The 16,391-nt window shown below is 42.4% G+C and overlaps 1 protein-coding gene across 2 annotated transcripts in view; it reads left to right on the plus strand.

Moving 5' to 3' along the window:
- Window positions 1-16,391, plus strand: part of SLC22A23 (solute carrier family 22 member 23) — a 117,360-nt gene that overhangs the window by 79,231 nt on the left and 21,738 nt on the right. The window contains exons 4-6 of one of the 2 annotated variants that reach the window (XM_065052506.1): window positions 3,112-3,280; window positions 8,975-9,102; window positions 15,601-15,690. In XM_065052506.1, the coding sequence (XP_064908578.1) occupies window positions 3,112-3,280; window positions 8,975-9,102; window positions 15,601-15,690 (387 nt within the window). The remainder of the gene's footprint in view (window positions 1-3,111; window positions 3,281-8,974; window positions 9,103-15,600; window positions 15,691-16,391) is intronic. The other variant, XM_065052507.1, reaches the window with a different exon arrangement.

The raw sequence follows: 16,391 nt of genomic DNA on the forward strand, positions 1-16,391 counted from the left end.
AGGGCATATAGGAGATATGGTCCAAAAGGTGGATTTCTACACTTTATTTCTGCCTTTCCGAGCCTGAGGCATGTGCCATGCAATGAACCTTGTGTGTTCAGTGTCTCATGTCAGCAATGCCCGCAGGGACTGGGTCTACATCCTGCATGTGGTGGGGCCATTGCCTTCAGGCTGGCTCACACGTGCAGCATGTGTGGAGCACTTCTGCCATGGTGGCTGGCTGCATCCCGCTTCTGTACTTGTGGTGTCCACTGTTACTGGGTGTCTACTGATGGTGAGAATGTCTGTCCCACACGTCCTGGGCATATCTGATTTTGCTGCCCGAGTACTACAGGATGGCTTTGCGTACAGGTTTCAATTTGCCTGTATGATCCTTTTCCTGGGACTTAGAGAAATTAGGCATCTGTGTTGGGTCTGCTGCTCTGGCTGTGCTGCCTAGAGTAGAAATGCTGGGCGAGGAAGCAAAATCCTTTCCACACCTGTATCCTTGCACACACAAAATTTTCCAAGTAGAGAAAACAGATGTACGTGAGAGTTTTTAATTACTGATGGCGTTTTCCATGATTTGTGTGTATGACAAGGGTTTGTTCCATGCTCCACAAAGTAGTTGAGGTGGAAACTTTTTCAGTGAGTGGGAGAGCTAGAGCTTTCTTACTGGATTTGCCACAGGTGGATAAAGCTGATCTCTGTCTTGTAGTGATTTAAGTTGGTACTTAATCACATGAACCAGGTGGAAATTGTTGGGGTTGCAGAGGCCTGGTGGCAGCAGTGTGAGCATCAGCAGGGTGCAGGGCGCCTTTGCTGCTGCTGGGGCGGAGGAGCTGCAGAGGGCGAGTTTGCTGGCAGAGGTGGGGGAAAGGTTGGCTGCTAAATGCTTGCTAAAAACTGCAGTGCTGAATCTTTTGTAATAAAAAATTGATTCTAGAGATGTTGAAAAGTCAGTAGACTGTCCTAATATGCAGAATATTTCAACAGAGATGTGATATTTCAAATACACTGAGTGTCCGCTGATGTCACTTCAAAGTCATGCTCAGCCAGTGACAGTGAGGAGTTTGATTTTTTTTCCTTTCCAGCTTTTTTAGAAGAAAGGGCAAAAATTGATCTTACGTGTTGATAATCCAGAGAAAAAAATAGATGCTACATAATCTCAGATCTTGTTTATTTTCCATACAATTAATGACTGCTGCATGTGGAGTTACATACTATGCACCAGTGACTTAATAAAATATAATTTTTGTATTTGGATGCCTCTTTCTGACTTCATATAGAAGTTGTTCTCCTCTGAGTTGGTTTGTTTGGGGTTTTTTTGTAGGTTGTTTTTTTTAATCTAATACTAACCTAAGCAAAACAATTGAAATACCAAAGCCTTACCTATCTAATGCAGACTTCTTGTTTCTATAGCAACAAAAATTGTCCTTGTACTTAATGAAGGAATATTGGAGTGTAAGTGACCGGGACTTTTAAGGATTAGAAAAACAAACAGAACCACTTTATATTTGAAGATTAGGAAAATAAAACGGAAGTGACCTCTTTGCATAGAATTTAAAACATCACCTGGGCTTGGGATATTTCATTAGTAAGAATGCAACCACATTAATGTCATAAGGAGCTCTGCATTTTAATCTTATTTTCCTAATTAATATGTAAAAGCCTTTTATAGCAAGTGAGAGGTTTTGAGGGGTTTTTTTCAACCCCTTCCTTTTTCAAAGCTTCTGTGTTTTTGGTTAAGTTAATGAAAATTTGGGCTGCCTCACAACAGACACATATTCCTTCTCTACTGGCAAAACTCCATCCATAGTTTTTGTCATCTGCTGAAAAGAAAGGCGAAAAAAACCCAGCGTGTGGTGTTTAATCCTGCATTTGATCTGCAAGCTAGTTCCTGGCCGCTGTGTTACAGTGATAAATTCTGAACAAGCTACAGATGAGAGAATGAATGAAGGAGCAGCTGTCATCCTCCCTATTGTCTTATAGCTTTTCAATTACAATTTTAACAACCGCTAAATTCTAATTTTAAACAACCTTAGTAAAAATCCCAAGGAAAAACAATAATGCTGACAGCAACATATCATGAATGTTTATGAACCTGTGTTTCTGTATTAGCATGCTGATAAATACTACACAACATCCAAAGCAGGTTTATTGTGCTTAATTATTCATCTGTAGAAGTGAATGTGGGCAAATGGGAAATATGAAATAGGGGCTTCTATTGCAATCTTACCAGCAAAAGAATTGTTTGAATATACTTGCACAGAGCAGTCCAATTTTTCTGCTCTTTCTTCTGTGATTTTTTTTTGATTGATTGTTTGTTTGTTTGTTTTTAAAGCTAGGATTCTGATAAATTCATCTCAATTTCTGAGGGCTGAATAAAGGTAGCCAGAACTCAGGGTTTAAGAACACATTTTATCTACTGAATTCACTTGTCACAAAGCAGCTGAGACAACCAGTGATGGTAGTAAATTGCCCCACAGCAAAAGGAAGGGCGGTGGACAGGATAAGACAGGTGGAAGAGTGGCTCCTTTGAAAGCTGATCAAGATTAGCTAATGAAAAAACAAAGAGCAAACCCACAATCAACCTACTCAGCAAAATCCAGCTTGAAACTGACTGAGTTGTAACATATCAAACTGTGGGCAGGTGGCATCCCGTATGAGCTGTATCCTGCTGAGAGCTGCACTCTTCTGCCTCCCAGCAAACTGATGGGAAAGGCATGCGGCATCTCTGAGAAGTGTGAAAAGGCTCAACCTAAAATCTTTGCATTGTGTTTTACCCTACATTCCATTTAAAAAACAAGTATCTTGCAGTTTGGTGAAATGCTTCTGTGGGCAGAGACTGAAGGAAAGTTGACAACAAGGATACAGCAGGTCTGCAGGAGGTGCAATAGGTGTATGGAAGTTGCAAAGTTTGCACCACAGTGAGCTGATAATGGTTTTCTTTATAGCTACTAGAGTATTTGAAGCCTGAATGGAAGAGGAAACAAGATTTATGTGATAGTTCATAACTTTGCCCAAAGCTCTTGAAGTACATTAACTCCCTGAAAGTTTCATAAAGAGATGCTCTGTAGGTGCCTTTGCTGGTGGGGGGGCTAATGCATTTGCATGTGCTTTGTGTTTCAGGGATAGAGCTCTGTCCTCCTGGGCACCGGTTCATGATCACCATGGTGGCGAGCTTCATCGAAATGGCGGGGCAGTTCCTCATGCCGGGGCTGGCTGCTCTCTGCAGGGACTGGCAGGTCCTCCAGGCAGTCATCATCTGTCCTTTCCTGCTGATGCTGCTTTACTGGGTGTAAGTATTTCTTCCTCCTGTCCAGTCAAAGACAATGTGAGCTCCTAATGTTAGACTTGGGAAGTGCTTCACTGTTGGGTAGTGTGTGTGACAAACAATACCTGTGAGTCTCTCCCTTTGTTCTTTCATTCACATTTTGCAAAGATTTTGCTTTGAATTAAGAAATAGTAGCTTTATAATTTGCTGTAGCAAGCACTTAGGTTACATGCTGCCACATGGTGGGAACTCAGGAGATGGTCCTCTTTGGCTGAGCAGCAAGTTGTATTAATACTTTGCTGCTATTCTGGCTGTTGCTTCCCCTTTAAAGAGGAAAAAAATTCCTGACAGGATGCATCTCAGCCTAACTGTTGTCAGATTGTGGCTGCACAGCTAAATTTTCCCTTAAAACCTGTATTGTGGCTCTGGGCTGTCACTGTTGGTTTCTTTAGCCTGAGTTAGCCAAGCTAGGTTAAAAATAACATGTGTCAGTTCTTGAACAAGTGCACTTGGACATCTTGTGTGAGGTAGCCAGCCCCCAGCTAGACTGCCTGCTCAATTTTGCCTGAATTAGTGGATGCAGTGCTGAACCTGAGGTGGCCGCTCTGCACTGGGTGGTGGTTTGGCATCGTTTCCACAAGGAATTCCCCCCTCCCAGCTGCTCTCACTCTGCAGCATTGGTACAGCTATCCTGAGAGAAGCAGGGTGGCTTTTACCTTGGGGATGGTGCCAAATCCATCCCCATCCGGATTTTATAAACCTCCCAAACTATCTTTCTTTGTCGTTCTGTCTTAGTGACGTGCAGTGGCAGCATGAGACAATGGAGGCTTGTGAGAGCAGTGTTGTACAAAACCATAACAGTAAGAATGTGCTAGCTGGTTCTTTTTAAATATAACACTAACAAGATCAGATATTCAGTTGCTGTACACTTGAAAAGTGGAAGAAGAAAGGCCACTGCACTGTGCAGAACCAAGTTTTTTGTGTACTGGGGCGAGGGGGCAGATGCTAGTTGTAATGCCTGATGAGGTGCAGCATGTAAAAACTTTTTAAAGTATATAACAATTTTTAACAGTTGTGTATTTTTCTATTAATGCATGAAGGCCGTACAGACTTCTTCTGGGTTCGTGACAGTAGCCCTTAGTGAGGATTTCTTCTGTTATCTCTGAGGTAGACATGCCACAGCTTGGGCTGAGGGCAAAATGCAGCACACTGGGAAGTCCCTTACAAGATAATGTGTTTTTCTTTCCTCCCCACCCCTGTTTTCCAACTTGCGACATCTAAATACTCTCATCGTGTTGGTGTTAATCTTTATGATGAATAAGTGTTCTTGTTAACGTACAATACTGTTCTACAAACCTGCCATATGTTGTACACATTTAAATGGAAACCAGTGCAGGTCTATTCCAAAACCTCCTATTGGGATGTCTGCCACCTGGAAAGCATTATATCCACCCCTGGGTAGGACCCAATATTAAATATAACATTTACAGATATTTGTGTCCAAAAGGACAGTATGACAGTATGAAGACGCTTAATGAACACAATAGATGACATGGGCAGTAGTAACACTTCAGCAGTCTTCTGGAGGTCTTGTACATTCCAGTTGAGAGGTCATCCCTGAGTGACATTGAAAGCAATAAAAAATGCAAATATTTATTTCCTAATCTCCAAGAGTTTGGGGGCTTTTTGGCTGGACAGGACAGGCAGACAATGCAAATAGATCCCCCTTATATAATGCGTGATATGACAGCTTGTTAAATAGTGGTAACAGCCAAAGTAGCAGGATTTGCATTGCCCAGGATTTTTGCATTTGCAGAAATGGACTCTGGTTAAGATGCCTGTTTAATTATACTGACAGTACAGTCTGCACTTTTCTCTTAGGCTTTTGTCTTCCATCTGTTGCATATTCTATGTAAACTGCTAGCATTTTATTACCTCTTCACTTTCTTCCGCTCTTTCCCCAGCATTGTGTTGGGAATATAATAAATTGTGGACCCTCAGCAAATATTACAGATGAAGGAAGAAATAAAACTGATTTGTAATAAAAGAACTGGAAAGTCACACTGCTTGTTAATTCTCCATCGTGTACCCTGAGCAGCGAGTACAATAACAGACACTGATAGCCCCTATGTTGCCTCCTCCATGCTCTCTTCCCTCTCCTGCTGTAGAAGAGGTGTTTGCTGCTGCATACTGTGACTTAGCCCTCTCCCACCAAAAAGGCCAACAGCATCCTGGCTTGTATTCAAAAAAGTGTGGACAGCAGGACTAGGGAAGTGATCAGCCCCTGTACTCAGCACTGGTGAGGCCCCACCTCGAATCCTGAGTTGAGTTTTGGGCCTCTCGCTCTAAGAAAGACATTGAGGTGCTGGAGAGAGTTCAGAGAAGGGTAACGAAGCTGGTGAGGGGCCTGGAGCACAAGTCTGATGAGGAGCAGCTGATGGAACTGGGGCTGTTCAGCCTGGAGAAAAGGAGGCTGAGGGGAGACCCAATTGCTGTCTACAACTACCTGAAAGGAGGTTGTAGCATGGAGGGTGTTGGTCTCTTCTCCCAAGTAGCAAGTGATAGGACAGGAGGAAGTGTCATCAAGTTGTGCCAAGGGACATTTAGATTTGATATTAAGAAAAATTCCTTCCTGGCAAGGGTCGTTCGGGCATTGGAAGAGGCTGCCCAGGGAAGTGGTTGAGCCACCATCCCCAGAGGTATTTAAAAGATGCATGGATGAGGTTCTTAGGGACATGGTTTAGGGGTGGATTTGGCAGTGTTAGGTTAACAGTTAGACTTCATCATCTAAAAGGTCTTTTCCGACCAAAATAATTCTATAGATATGCTCTGCTCCTGGCCACATACATGTCAGGCTGTGTGATCCCCATGAGTCAGGTGGCTGAGCAGAGTGGGGAGCTGGGTATGGATAGGGGGTAAGGAGGAAGCAGATTTGTACTGGGACACCTGCAAATCCAACAAATGCCTTTGCTGAGCTGTCAGGTCATTCTGGAAGGGCAGAGGCACCCATGTAAGCCAGACCTGAGCACAAGGGTTGGTGACAGGCATATAAAAATAAGTTAATAGAAGTTAGGCTCCTTTCAAAGTGTGTGTGTGTGTGTGTGTGTGTATGTGTGTGTTAGAGCCATGAGGGAAGGGGAGCTCCAGTTATATAGAGGCATTATTTCCTCTCCCTTGGATGTGGAAAGCTCCTGACAGGACCATGGCATGAAGTTCAGCAAAGGTATCAATAATCTGAAATAAACTCCTGCTTCACTCTAACCAAAACCAAATAACTGGGAAGGGGTGGCCAGTTCTTTTCTAGTGCTGTTAGATAGGATTTACCCTTACCAAGACATAAGTTTGTAATAACTCGACTTTTCTTCCTGGGGCAGACCCCAAATTGGCATGCTACACCTTTTCCTTGGCACGGGTTTGTTCTGCATCTGGACGGGATAACAGTTCTCCTTCCAGCTCTGCGTGGTACTTGCCTGACCTTCTTCTGTTTGTCAAGGATTCTTCTCAGCTCTTAGGATTTCTTGGGCTTAGGATCTTTTTTCCCCAGGGTCACTTCCACTCTTCCCCCTCTCTTCTCCCAAATATCAACCATATAACAGGCGATTAATGTTTCCCCCTACCCACCTACCCCCTTTGTTTGACTGCAAAAGGCTGGTCCTTTCCTTGCTGATGGAGGAGGCAGAAGATGATCAACTAGCTGTCTGCAGTCTGCTCAGGCTGGTGATGTGGGAAACTGACCACCCTCAGCAGAAACTGTCTCAGCTTTATTCAATTAGTATTTAATGCCATGTGACAAAGTTCAAGGTTGTGACCAAATTTCTGTGCAGAAGTCCACAGGGACCAGGGGGGTAGCACTTTTTTCGGTGGGTTTTGAGTTTGTGATGATTCTTGGTTTGGGAACAGAAGGTGCAACAGTAGGTCTGTACAAATGACACTTGGTAGCAGCAAGGTCTGTGCTCCACAGGTGAGCTTTTGGGCACTTGCACAGAGATGGGACGGCCAGCACTTCCCCTTGCTGTGCCTGCTAACCTGGGCTCAAAGCAGCCCAGGAGCTTTTAAAGATCCTTAAATGAACCTCCCACTGCTCCCACCAAGTAATGGAGCAGCTGGAAGACATGAGGCTTCAGTGCTTCCAGTTTGAGAAACCTGTGGGAGCTGGAAAGCAGAGACAACGTTTGTCCCCGCAGTGCCCGTCGCTGCAGCTCTCTTCCTTCCCGTAGGAGCAAGTGCTCCCCACAGGGCTTGTCATTTGGGACCTGTAACCTGTCAGTGGACCATTAAAATCCTGCACCTTTTAGAGTAGTGGCTGAGGCTGTCCCCAGAGATATATGTGGGGGGATTTTGTGTTCAGAGAATTCTTAATTTTTCAAAACGTGCATTTGCAGTACCGGACTTTCTGCAAGAGGATATGCCAAAGCATCCATGCACCACTAGTGATAGTAAATAAGCCATCAAGCTGAATAGTTGTCATCATGGCTGTTATATATTTTTATTGCCTGGTGTAATTTGGATTGCAGTCTGCCTGATTTCTCTCCTCTTTTCTTCTTCAAAAAAATAATACTTTCTCTATCTGGGATGGAGGTTTCACTAAGCGGTGTTCCAAATTGCATCAGCCTTAAAAGATAGTACTATAATGGTGCAATTGCTTGGTCTACTGCTTAGAAGTATAAAAACGGAGGCAGCATCCACCACACAGATCAGTGCTTTGTGAAGGAAATTTGAGGTTTATTATATATTTGAAGTTAAATGTAGTTGTTGGATTTGTTCTTAGAAAGGCATTTTGGAAGATTAGTGAAAATTAGACCTAAACTAGAATGAAAAATATGCTCGGAGTCAGATCTGAAAGTTCTGATATCTACAGAAGTCTGGGAGGTTTTGTTCCTTTGTTTTAAGATCTATATATTTATTTTGGTTTTGAATTAAAATAAACTCATCTGAAATTAAAAAAAATAAAGAAAAAGGAAGAATGATGAGTTAATCTAATGACTCATGAATACCAGCACTTGAAGGAAACTTGACAGAAAATAATATTTTTGGTTTGTAATTCTGTGTGAATGTGTATATTTTTAAGGCAACTCAGCTAACGCAATATTGTCATTACTAGAGGAAACTTTAGAGCAACAACTTATTGTCTGGAGCATACACAATACTGACCTGTATAAAAGAATGGCTTAAAGTCTGTGTATGTGGGAGAAGACTTTTAATATGTTTAAAAATTTAAAAACTCTATTTCATTATAATCCTGAAAAATAGTTCTTCTTTTTCCTCTCTCTCTTCCCCTCTCTCTGTCTTTACAAGATAATCCAAATCATTTCTGTCAGCTGTTTTTCTTCTTTGCTCTGAATTACCATGTGTTAACTGCACATCTCATTCATTGCCTGCTTGGCAGCAAAAATCTATTGCAGACAGTGCTGTGCCTCCTTCTCAGAGTTCTTTCAAAATTGTATTAACAGGCAGAACACCTCTAATATGTTATAAAATTCTAATATGTCCTAATTTCTAGGTGATAGGATAGTTCCTATATCGTTTGTGAATTAGTGTAAAAGAAAGATTAATTAATTTGCACATTCTGAATCTGTTTACCATCTTTCATAAGTGATTCTTCTGCTTTTTGAAAGCAATTAAGTAGCTCATGAATGGTTAAATGGGCAGCTAAACACTATCAGTTCTTTCTCTGACAGAAACTTGGAAGTGATCTTAATCTGTTTTCCATCTTTAAAGTATTTTCCCAGAGTCTCTTCGGTGGCTGATGGCTACACAGCAGTTTGAGGCATCCAAGGAGCTGATCCTTCAGTTCACGCACAAGAACAGGATGAACATGGAAAGCGACATCAAAGGAGTGGTGCCCGGTGAGTAGGACAGACAGACAACTGCAAATCCCTACGCTGAGATGAAGTTGCTCACTCTTTGCTAAAGGCTTCACATGGCATTGCTACCCAGAATGAAATAATCTATTTACTGTCTGTAAAATCATCCCATCCATTCATTCATTTTGCTTTTCTTGAAAGATGATTCCAAACTCCAGCACTGTCTTTAAAATTATTCCACCTGTTAAACAGTCCTAGTAAATAAAGTCTCACCTTGCAGTGTCCTGTGTCTTTAGAGACACCTCTTGAAGAATTTTGCCATGGCTACAGAGTGCGCCTTCAGCCTTGCGTCTCTGGAAGCTCTTGTAAGGAAGCTGCTGGCAGGGATCCCACTCGTCACGCAACACTTATTTTGTTGGTTTGGAGAAGCAGCAGCACTCAAACCCCACAGGGCACCAGCCCTGTGACAGATATAAACCACATTACAGCTTCTCTTTAAAGCATTGCTCCAAAAAAAGCCTTTTTGCTTTCTTCTCCTGCATCATCTGAAAGATGCTGCTCTGGGGGCAGAGTGACTGCAAGCAGCATCAGTAGGGTGCAGTTTTTAGTTGAGAGTCTAAATTATTGGTTCCTTGGTTTACTGTTGCTTTTAGAAAGAGCTGACAAGTCTTATCACCAGGATTGTTACTGAAAAAGCCATACTTGTCTCTCACAAGATGCTTTGCAGAAGAGACTCTGCATGTGTGGCTCTAATTACAATAAAGATGAAGAGTTTCTGGATCTTCATCTCACCAGTGCACCTGTTAGATGTGGTTCAGACACCCCTCTTCCTTCTCACAGGCCTGACAGTGCCCATAAATACCTGTTTTGCACTGTCACTTGCAATCTGTATCAGGCTACCCACTAGACAGAAAACAGTGGAAATGTTTCATTTTTTCCCCCACTTGTTCAAACTCTACTTGCTCTGACCCCAGGGGCTGTGGGCAACCATCACCCAGCAGCTCTGCCCATGGGTGGGGGTGATAATGCTTCTGGCACTTGGCTGAGACTCGCTCCCGAAGGTCTTTGGGGTAACTGCAGCTTCAGTTAATGCCAAAGGCATTGGTCAGCACTGGAACAGACTTCATCCAGAATAGAAAAATGTCACTGTTAACATCAGTGCCTAACAATTGAAGCAGTCTTCATCAGTGAGGGGTGAAAAAGCCCAATTTGAGTCTGTGGTATTCATACTCAGGACACTGTGATTTTTGGGGCAGTTGGCATACTGGTGTTAATTAACTTGTTTGCACATAATTGCGTGTCTGGGGTCACAGTTTCTGAATCTGCACCACACACGACTTGGCTTTGCAATGTAAACGCCATTTTTCTGGCCAAGTTCTGAAAAGCATAGGGATATGTAAACAGCCTTTAACCTGGTAATCTACATCCCCCCCACCTTCTTGTTGCACACCTTCCACAGAGTAAATGATGGATCTTGGAGAAAACCTATCTCTGAGCCAACAAAAGATCTTGCAAATGGACTTGGAGTTTACCAACCAGCTCTATATTTGGCTTTTGTCAGCTAGTCAGCTTCTTGAATTTGGAGATAAACTGTATTTTAAGGGAAAGGAAAAAATAAATTACCTGAGTTTCCTTTAAGGAAAATGATAAAGATGCTACTGTGTCCTAGAGGGATTTATTTAAGCCATGTATAATGATGTTGTCCATGAAGGAGTGCTCAGTATCAAAATGGTTTTATGACTATTATTTGTGACTGATTACTTTTTCCAGCAGTTTCATGGTAGGGGTACACTCCTGTTAAAGTAGAGACTTTCACGTGGAAAACAATGTTATTACACATCTTGATACTGTGGATTCTCTGCCTGCAAATACACTTAGATATAACAGTTCTTAGTACATTACCCTTTGCAATCTTTGAGTGATACAGAATATGGTCATTTCTACCTCCTTGTTGATGCTGCATTTGTTTGGGATATTGTTGTGGCTTTTTACTATTTCTTCCCTTGTATTTTCTCCTTAAAGTTTCTCTGTAGCCCCACATGCTAAGGCTTTCCTGACCCAGCTCTGGAGGGATGCTTTGTTTCTGTAGGGAGAGTAAGAGAGGAGCAGTATCAAAAGGATGAGACGAGCTCAGCTAAGAATGTGGAAAGGCAGGACCGTCTCTCCCATTCTGGTGTATCAGAATGTTGATGGTTTGAGGAAGGACAGGAGAGGAGTAGAAATCCTGAATGAAGAATGTGATCAAACCGCAGTCCATGTGTCTCCTAGTGGGTCAGTACGCAGAAGAAAGCATTTATTTACTTTTGTGCATTATAATCACATACCTGCTGTTGCTGTAGCTAAAAAGCCGGCACTTCCCTGGGAGAAAGGATGCCATTGAGCCTGACGCAGATATTCCCTATTTCCCATTGACTCCCATTGTTGAGCTTTCCTATCTGTGTGGAGGAGTTTTTGTTTGTACTTTGTTTTATTCTTTGTTTTCCACCTGAAAGGGCTGGAAACAGTTTTGCTCTAGTTAGGAGCCATTGTGTTGCTGGTTATTATTCCTCACTGCGTTGTCGCAACAGCTTCCTGTGATTGAATTACTCCCCACACATTTAAATGATAAACAGCTCACTTGCGGTCCTTTCCAGCTGGAAGCCCACGGTAATTTTACTCATATGTACCAGTCTAATTAGTGTATCCTGTATAACAGATCATTAACAGGAGTTACAGTAGTTTCATATGTACCCATGCTGGCATCTGATATGAGTTCCATAATAAAAAGAAGTAGCATTCAAGTGGGCTAAGTATTTCTGAGATGGAAGAAAATGCAATTTTGAATTTCTGTCCAAGCAACGAACAGGCTTATTTTCCTTTCTGAAGAATCGCACCATTCCCATTGCTGGCTGAAGGATTTTACTGGTGCATTTGACTATGTTGCCCACAGTGGAAAGTGCCACTAACCTTCTATAAGGCCTGTTTGCTCCACAGGGAGCTGGACCATGTGCTGCGTGGAAGAAAAAGAAGCAAAACTTAACTGCTTCTTTTTGAATCAATCGATAGGGTGGGAGCAGTTTGCCAGTGCTCTTCTAGGAGATGTCTCTAAAGAGAACAACTGTGGTCCAGCTGCATCTGAAAGGTCTGGCAGCCATGGTAACAACCCACGTCCAGAGAAAACCATCGTGGGTAGCTGATGGGCAATGCTCAGCCAGCAAGATAGCATGGGAGTGTGCTTGCATGGAAATCAAAAAGTGAGACAAGTGATGTTAATAGGAGTTCAGAGTGGTTTAAATTAACATTGGCCTTATCTTCAATAGCCTATCCCAGGGATATAACTTAGTGATTATGCCGGTTGCAAAACACAAGGAGGTCTGCTTACTCAGCACCTTTAAGTGGCTTTATTTTTGAGTAATCAGTATACCTTGCGATTTTTAGCAAGAACAATTTGCCTTCATAAATATTTTTGGGTTTATGTGGTCATATTTTCTTCTTTAATGCTTAAGAAATCTAGGTGTGCTAAGTAGACCTGGTTAAATCATCCCTAATATTCTGAGTCTCAAAATTTCACCAGTTGTCTGAATACTTTGCTGTTTTTTAGAAATAAAAGTTTAAATTCATTTTTCCATCAAGGGAATGATTTTTATTGAACTGCATATTGAAACACCATTTGTAAAACAGGTTTGGTGAATTTTGTTGACAAACATTTCAAAACATTATCCAAAAATGTCAGGTTTAATTGTGAGCAAATGAAATATTTAGATAATATTAGTTTTACGTAGGTTTTTCACTGCCAGTTTCTTCAAAAACTTCCCCATCTCTTCCTTGCTCCCCTGTCGAATAAGAAATAAACATAAGTTTCCTTGCAGCCACAGGACAAACCTTTTGACCTGAGTGAAATAAATGCTAAAGGAGCATGGGCATTTGGTTAAAGAACAGGAGGAAAGAGTGTTTAGGGGAATAGGAAATCCCAAAGCACCAACTGTCCTTACACCTTTTAAAGGTGAGCTGTATATCAGATGGCTTTCATTATTTTGGCAGGATGCATGTTTTTAATCCATGTGGGGTTCGGGGTCTGTTTGACTGGAACAGAGACAGCTGCAAGCTGATCTCTGCTGCACCAGCACCAGCCCTGACGGTGTGTTTGGCTGGGCTGGGAAATGCACCACTTCAGAACCCGTATCAGCAGTTACCTGAGTGTCAGACTGGATGCTTCCATGGAAACCCACCTTTGTGTGGTTCTCCTTCTCTTCCCCTGTGGTAGGAAACATTTCAAATGTTCCTTAGCAGGACAAATATATGCTTGACCAGGCTGAGCAACAAAATCCCTTTTTTGCTCATCTCTTGATGAAAACTGGAGTGCTCCTGTGAACAGGTAGATTGTAGCTGTTCCTTTCCAAGGTTCTTTTCTAAGCTTAGAGAAATAATATTGATGCAATTACAAAAGTGGCCAGCAAAGATCAAGCATCTAAACGGATGCAAAGACTTTGACGTGTAGAGAGAAAGAAGGGATACATGGGTGACAAGTACTGTGTGTGTATGTGCGTGGATTGCAGTTAGGAAAGCTGTACTTTTCAGGAGCTTTCCTTTTAATGAAAAAAACAAAATTACCTTTCTTGCTACTGAACAACATTCTGCCATGACTTTTCTTTTATACATACGCTAGTTTCCTGTTTTGTTTCTGTATTTTTTTTTTTCACTAAGCCTGAGGCTTGGATCTATGTACTTGCATGCTTTTTGTTTTTTTCATTAAGTAAACAGCAGAGGTAAGGGTGAAAAAGCTTTATGTCTGAAAGTCAGTTTCTTTCCCTAATAGAAAATATTAACTCTTCCTACAAAGCTTTCTTAATATCCTTAGACAATCACACCTACAATTATGTTCCTGTTTTAAATCTTGTAATGGATGAAGAGCCAGGTGTATTAGCTAGAAAAAGCAAGCAATTTCCATGGCCACATAATACAGCTAATTCCATGTCATGCCACTATGTACAAACCTGCCAGATGTACTACTTTACTATATCCCGTTTCTTGGATTTTTAATGGTGCAAAATGTAAATATCCCATACAAGTCCCAGGGGCCAGTCAGGTAAATGTGAGAAATTTAATTAAAACAGTTCAAGGTGCTACTTGAAGGCAGCCTTTAAGTCTTACAAAGGTCTGTGTGTCAGCCACAGAGATTTCCATCTCACACAAAACCAGCCAGTGATTTCTGTTGCCCTCTTGTTAAATCGGCTTCCAGGAAGGGCTGGGTTTCTCTTGGTGGTCCTGTGTTGTCCAGGAGCAAGAACTGATGGAGTTGGTGCAGCTCTTTCGGGACATGCAGTACATGATAAATAGTGGGTAACACGAATAAAAACCTGGTCAGTGCAAGTCCTCTTCTGCTGGCTAGAGCTACAGGAATGGCAGAGGAGAGCTCATGCATGCCCTGGCTGTATCCTTGGCAAGGATGAAAAAAGCAGTGCTCTACAGAGGACATGCCTTTTAATGCCACTGGGAAAAGCCAAGCATGCAATAAAATAAAATAGATTTTTTAAACAAACAAACAAACAAAACCACCACACACCAGGTGGGGATGTCATGTTCCATTTAATCTTGAATGATTCATTCCAGCTGAGTCCTATGCAGACTCTCGCTGGCCATACTCCAGCCTGTGCAGTGGCTTTGTACCCAGCTGGCACACTGGCTCTTTGTCCACGGTGCTACCTTTCCTCCCAGAGGAGGTGGCTTTACCGGGCAAGAACTGCATGCAGAGGGCTGGCAGTGAGCCCTGGTACTGCCAGTGCTCCCCTGGCCCACGGGAACCTGGGGCAGAGAATGGATGAGTCTGGATATGGAGGAGAGGGCTTAGGAGAGACCTTGGGAGCCAAGGGGAGACAGAGAGCAATAAGAGGGGACCAGTGGATAGAGAGGAGAGGAAATAAAAGAGTGAAAAGAGTTGTGGGAGCAAAGGATAAAAATAGACTTAGAGAGAGAAAGGCAAAGGGCTGGAGGCAATTAGTGGCTGTACAGGAAGAGGACAGAAGAGCTGGAACATGGAGACCAAAGGGATTGTGACCATTCGCTTCACCCTCCCTCCAGAACAAGCTATCAAGCCTAAGGATTCAGTCTCAGCACTCTTCTCTTGTGAAATCTATTCCTAAAACGTGTGCTTCTCCCCTCCACACTGCCCAACTCACCTGCTCTGCCTGCTGAGGTTTCCTCCATAGCTCTGGCAGTAGATAGCAGCAATGCATGTGTAGATATCTGAAACCTCCTGATGGCCCAGACATGGCTCCACATGGTGATGTTTGAGGTATTATTTGTTTTTTTGGGTTTTTCATTTGTTTGTGTGATTTTTTTTTTGTTTAGTTTGGTTGGGTTTTGGCTTTTGTTTGGGGTTTTTTTGTTTTGTTTTTCTTTTTTTGAAATGTTGGTAATGTTAGAGGAATGTAAACACTAACAAGTCACGCTCTGGGAAATGCAAGAAGTCAGGTTGCCTGGGCAACCCTTGCTTGGCCTCCTGGCATGAAGGCGTGATGATACAGCCTTTAATAACATGATTACGACCTATTTTTTCCACAGGGCATAGGATGGACGAATCAGTGCATAGGATGGACGATGCTGTGGGAATGAAGCTGTTGTCTGTTCCTCATTTGTTGCAGAATTTGGAAGGTGTGTAGTGAATGAGGTAGAGGGTTGCAGAAGGAAAGAGCATAGTCTTGGGGAAATTAAGCTGGATGCCTCCTGAAGAGTTGTATTCATTTTCTGTGTCTGCCAGGGATGTCCTTGTATGCTGATGGAAATTTCCCTGGAATCAGGCTCTTCCAATGCTGTCACTAATCACAATTTCATCAGTGTCTGTCTCCAGCATGTAATTCTGGGGCTTGATTTGCAGAAAGCTGGAACATTTATGTTGGCACCTACAAGGGGTATCACTGCGTGATTTTTCTCATTCTGGACACAATTCTTCTGTATTTTATCTCTCTGCCTGCAAAACAGGAATAATCTCTGTCCTTACAAGAAGGTGGTGGGGATTATTTCATTGGTATTTATGAAGTACATGAATATTCTGACAGCACCATAGAAATGTCTCTGAGGAAACCTATGGTTTTGTACTCACTGGGAGGTTTGCATAATGAGGCTGAGGGGCACAATCTGACTGGGAAAGGCAGAGACATCATTAATAGCTGCCCATTTGCTGACTGCAGTGAGCATTTGGGGGGGGCAAACTAATGTGTGATCACCTAATTAGGAGCTGTATCATAACGCATATGAGCAATTGAATATTGCAACAACCTTGTGTCTGGCTTTTCCTATCTTTTTTTGAATGTATTAGAAATACAGGACTGAAACAAATTATTGCAATCAGTCCT

Source organism: Columba livia, chromosome 2, assembly GCF_036013475.1.
Source record: "Columba livia isolate bColLiv1 breed racing homer chromosome 2, bColLiv1.pat.W.v2, whole genome shotgun sequence".
Taxonomy (NCBI): domain Eukaryota; kingdom Metazoa; phylum Chordata; class Aves; order Columbiformes; family Columbidae; genus Columba; species Columba livia.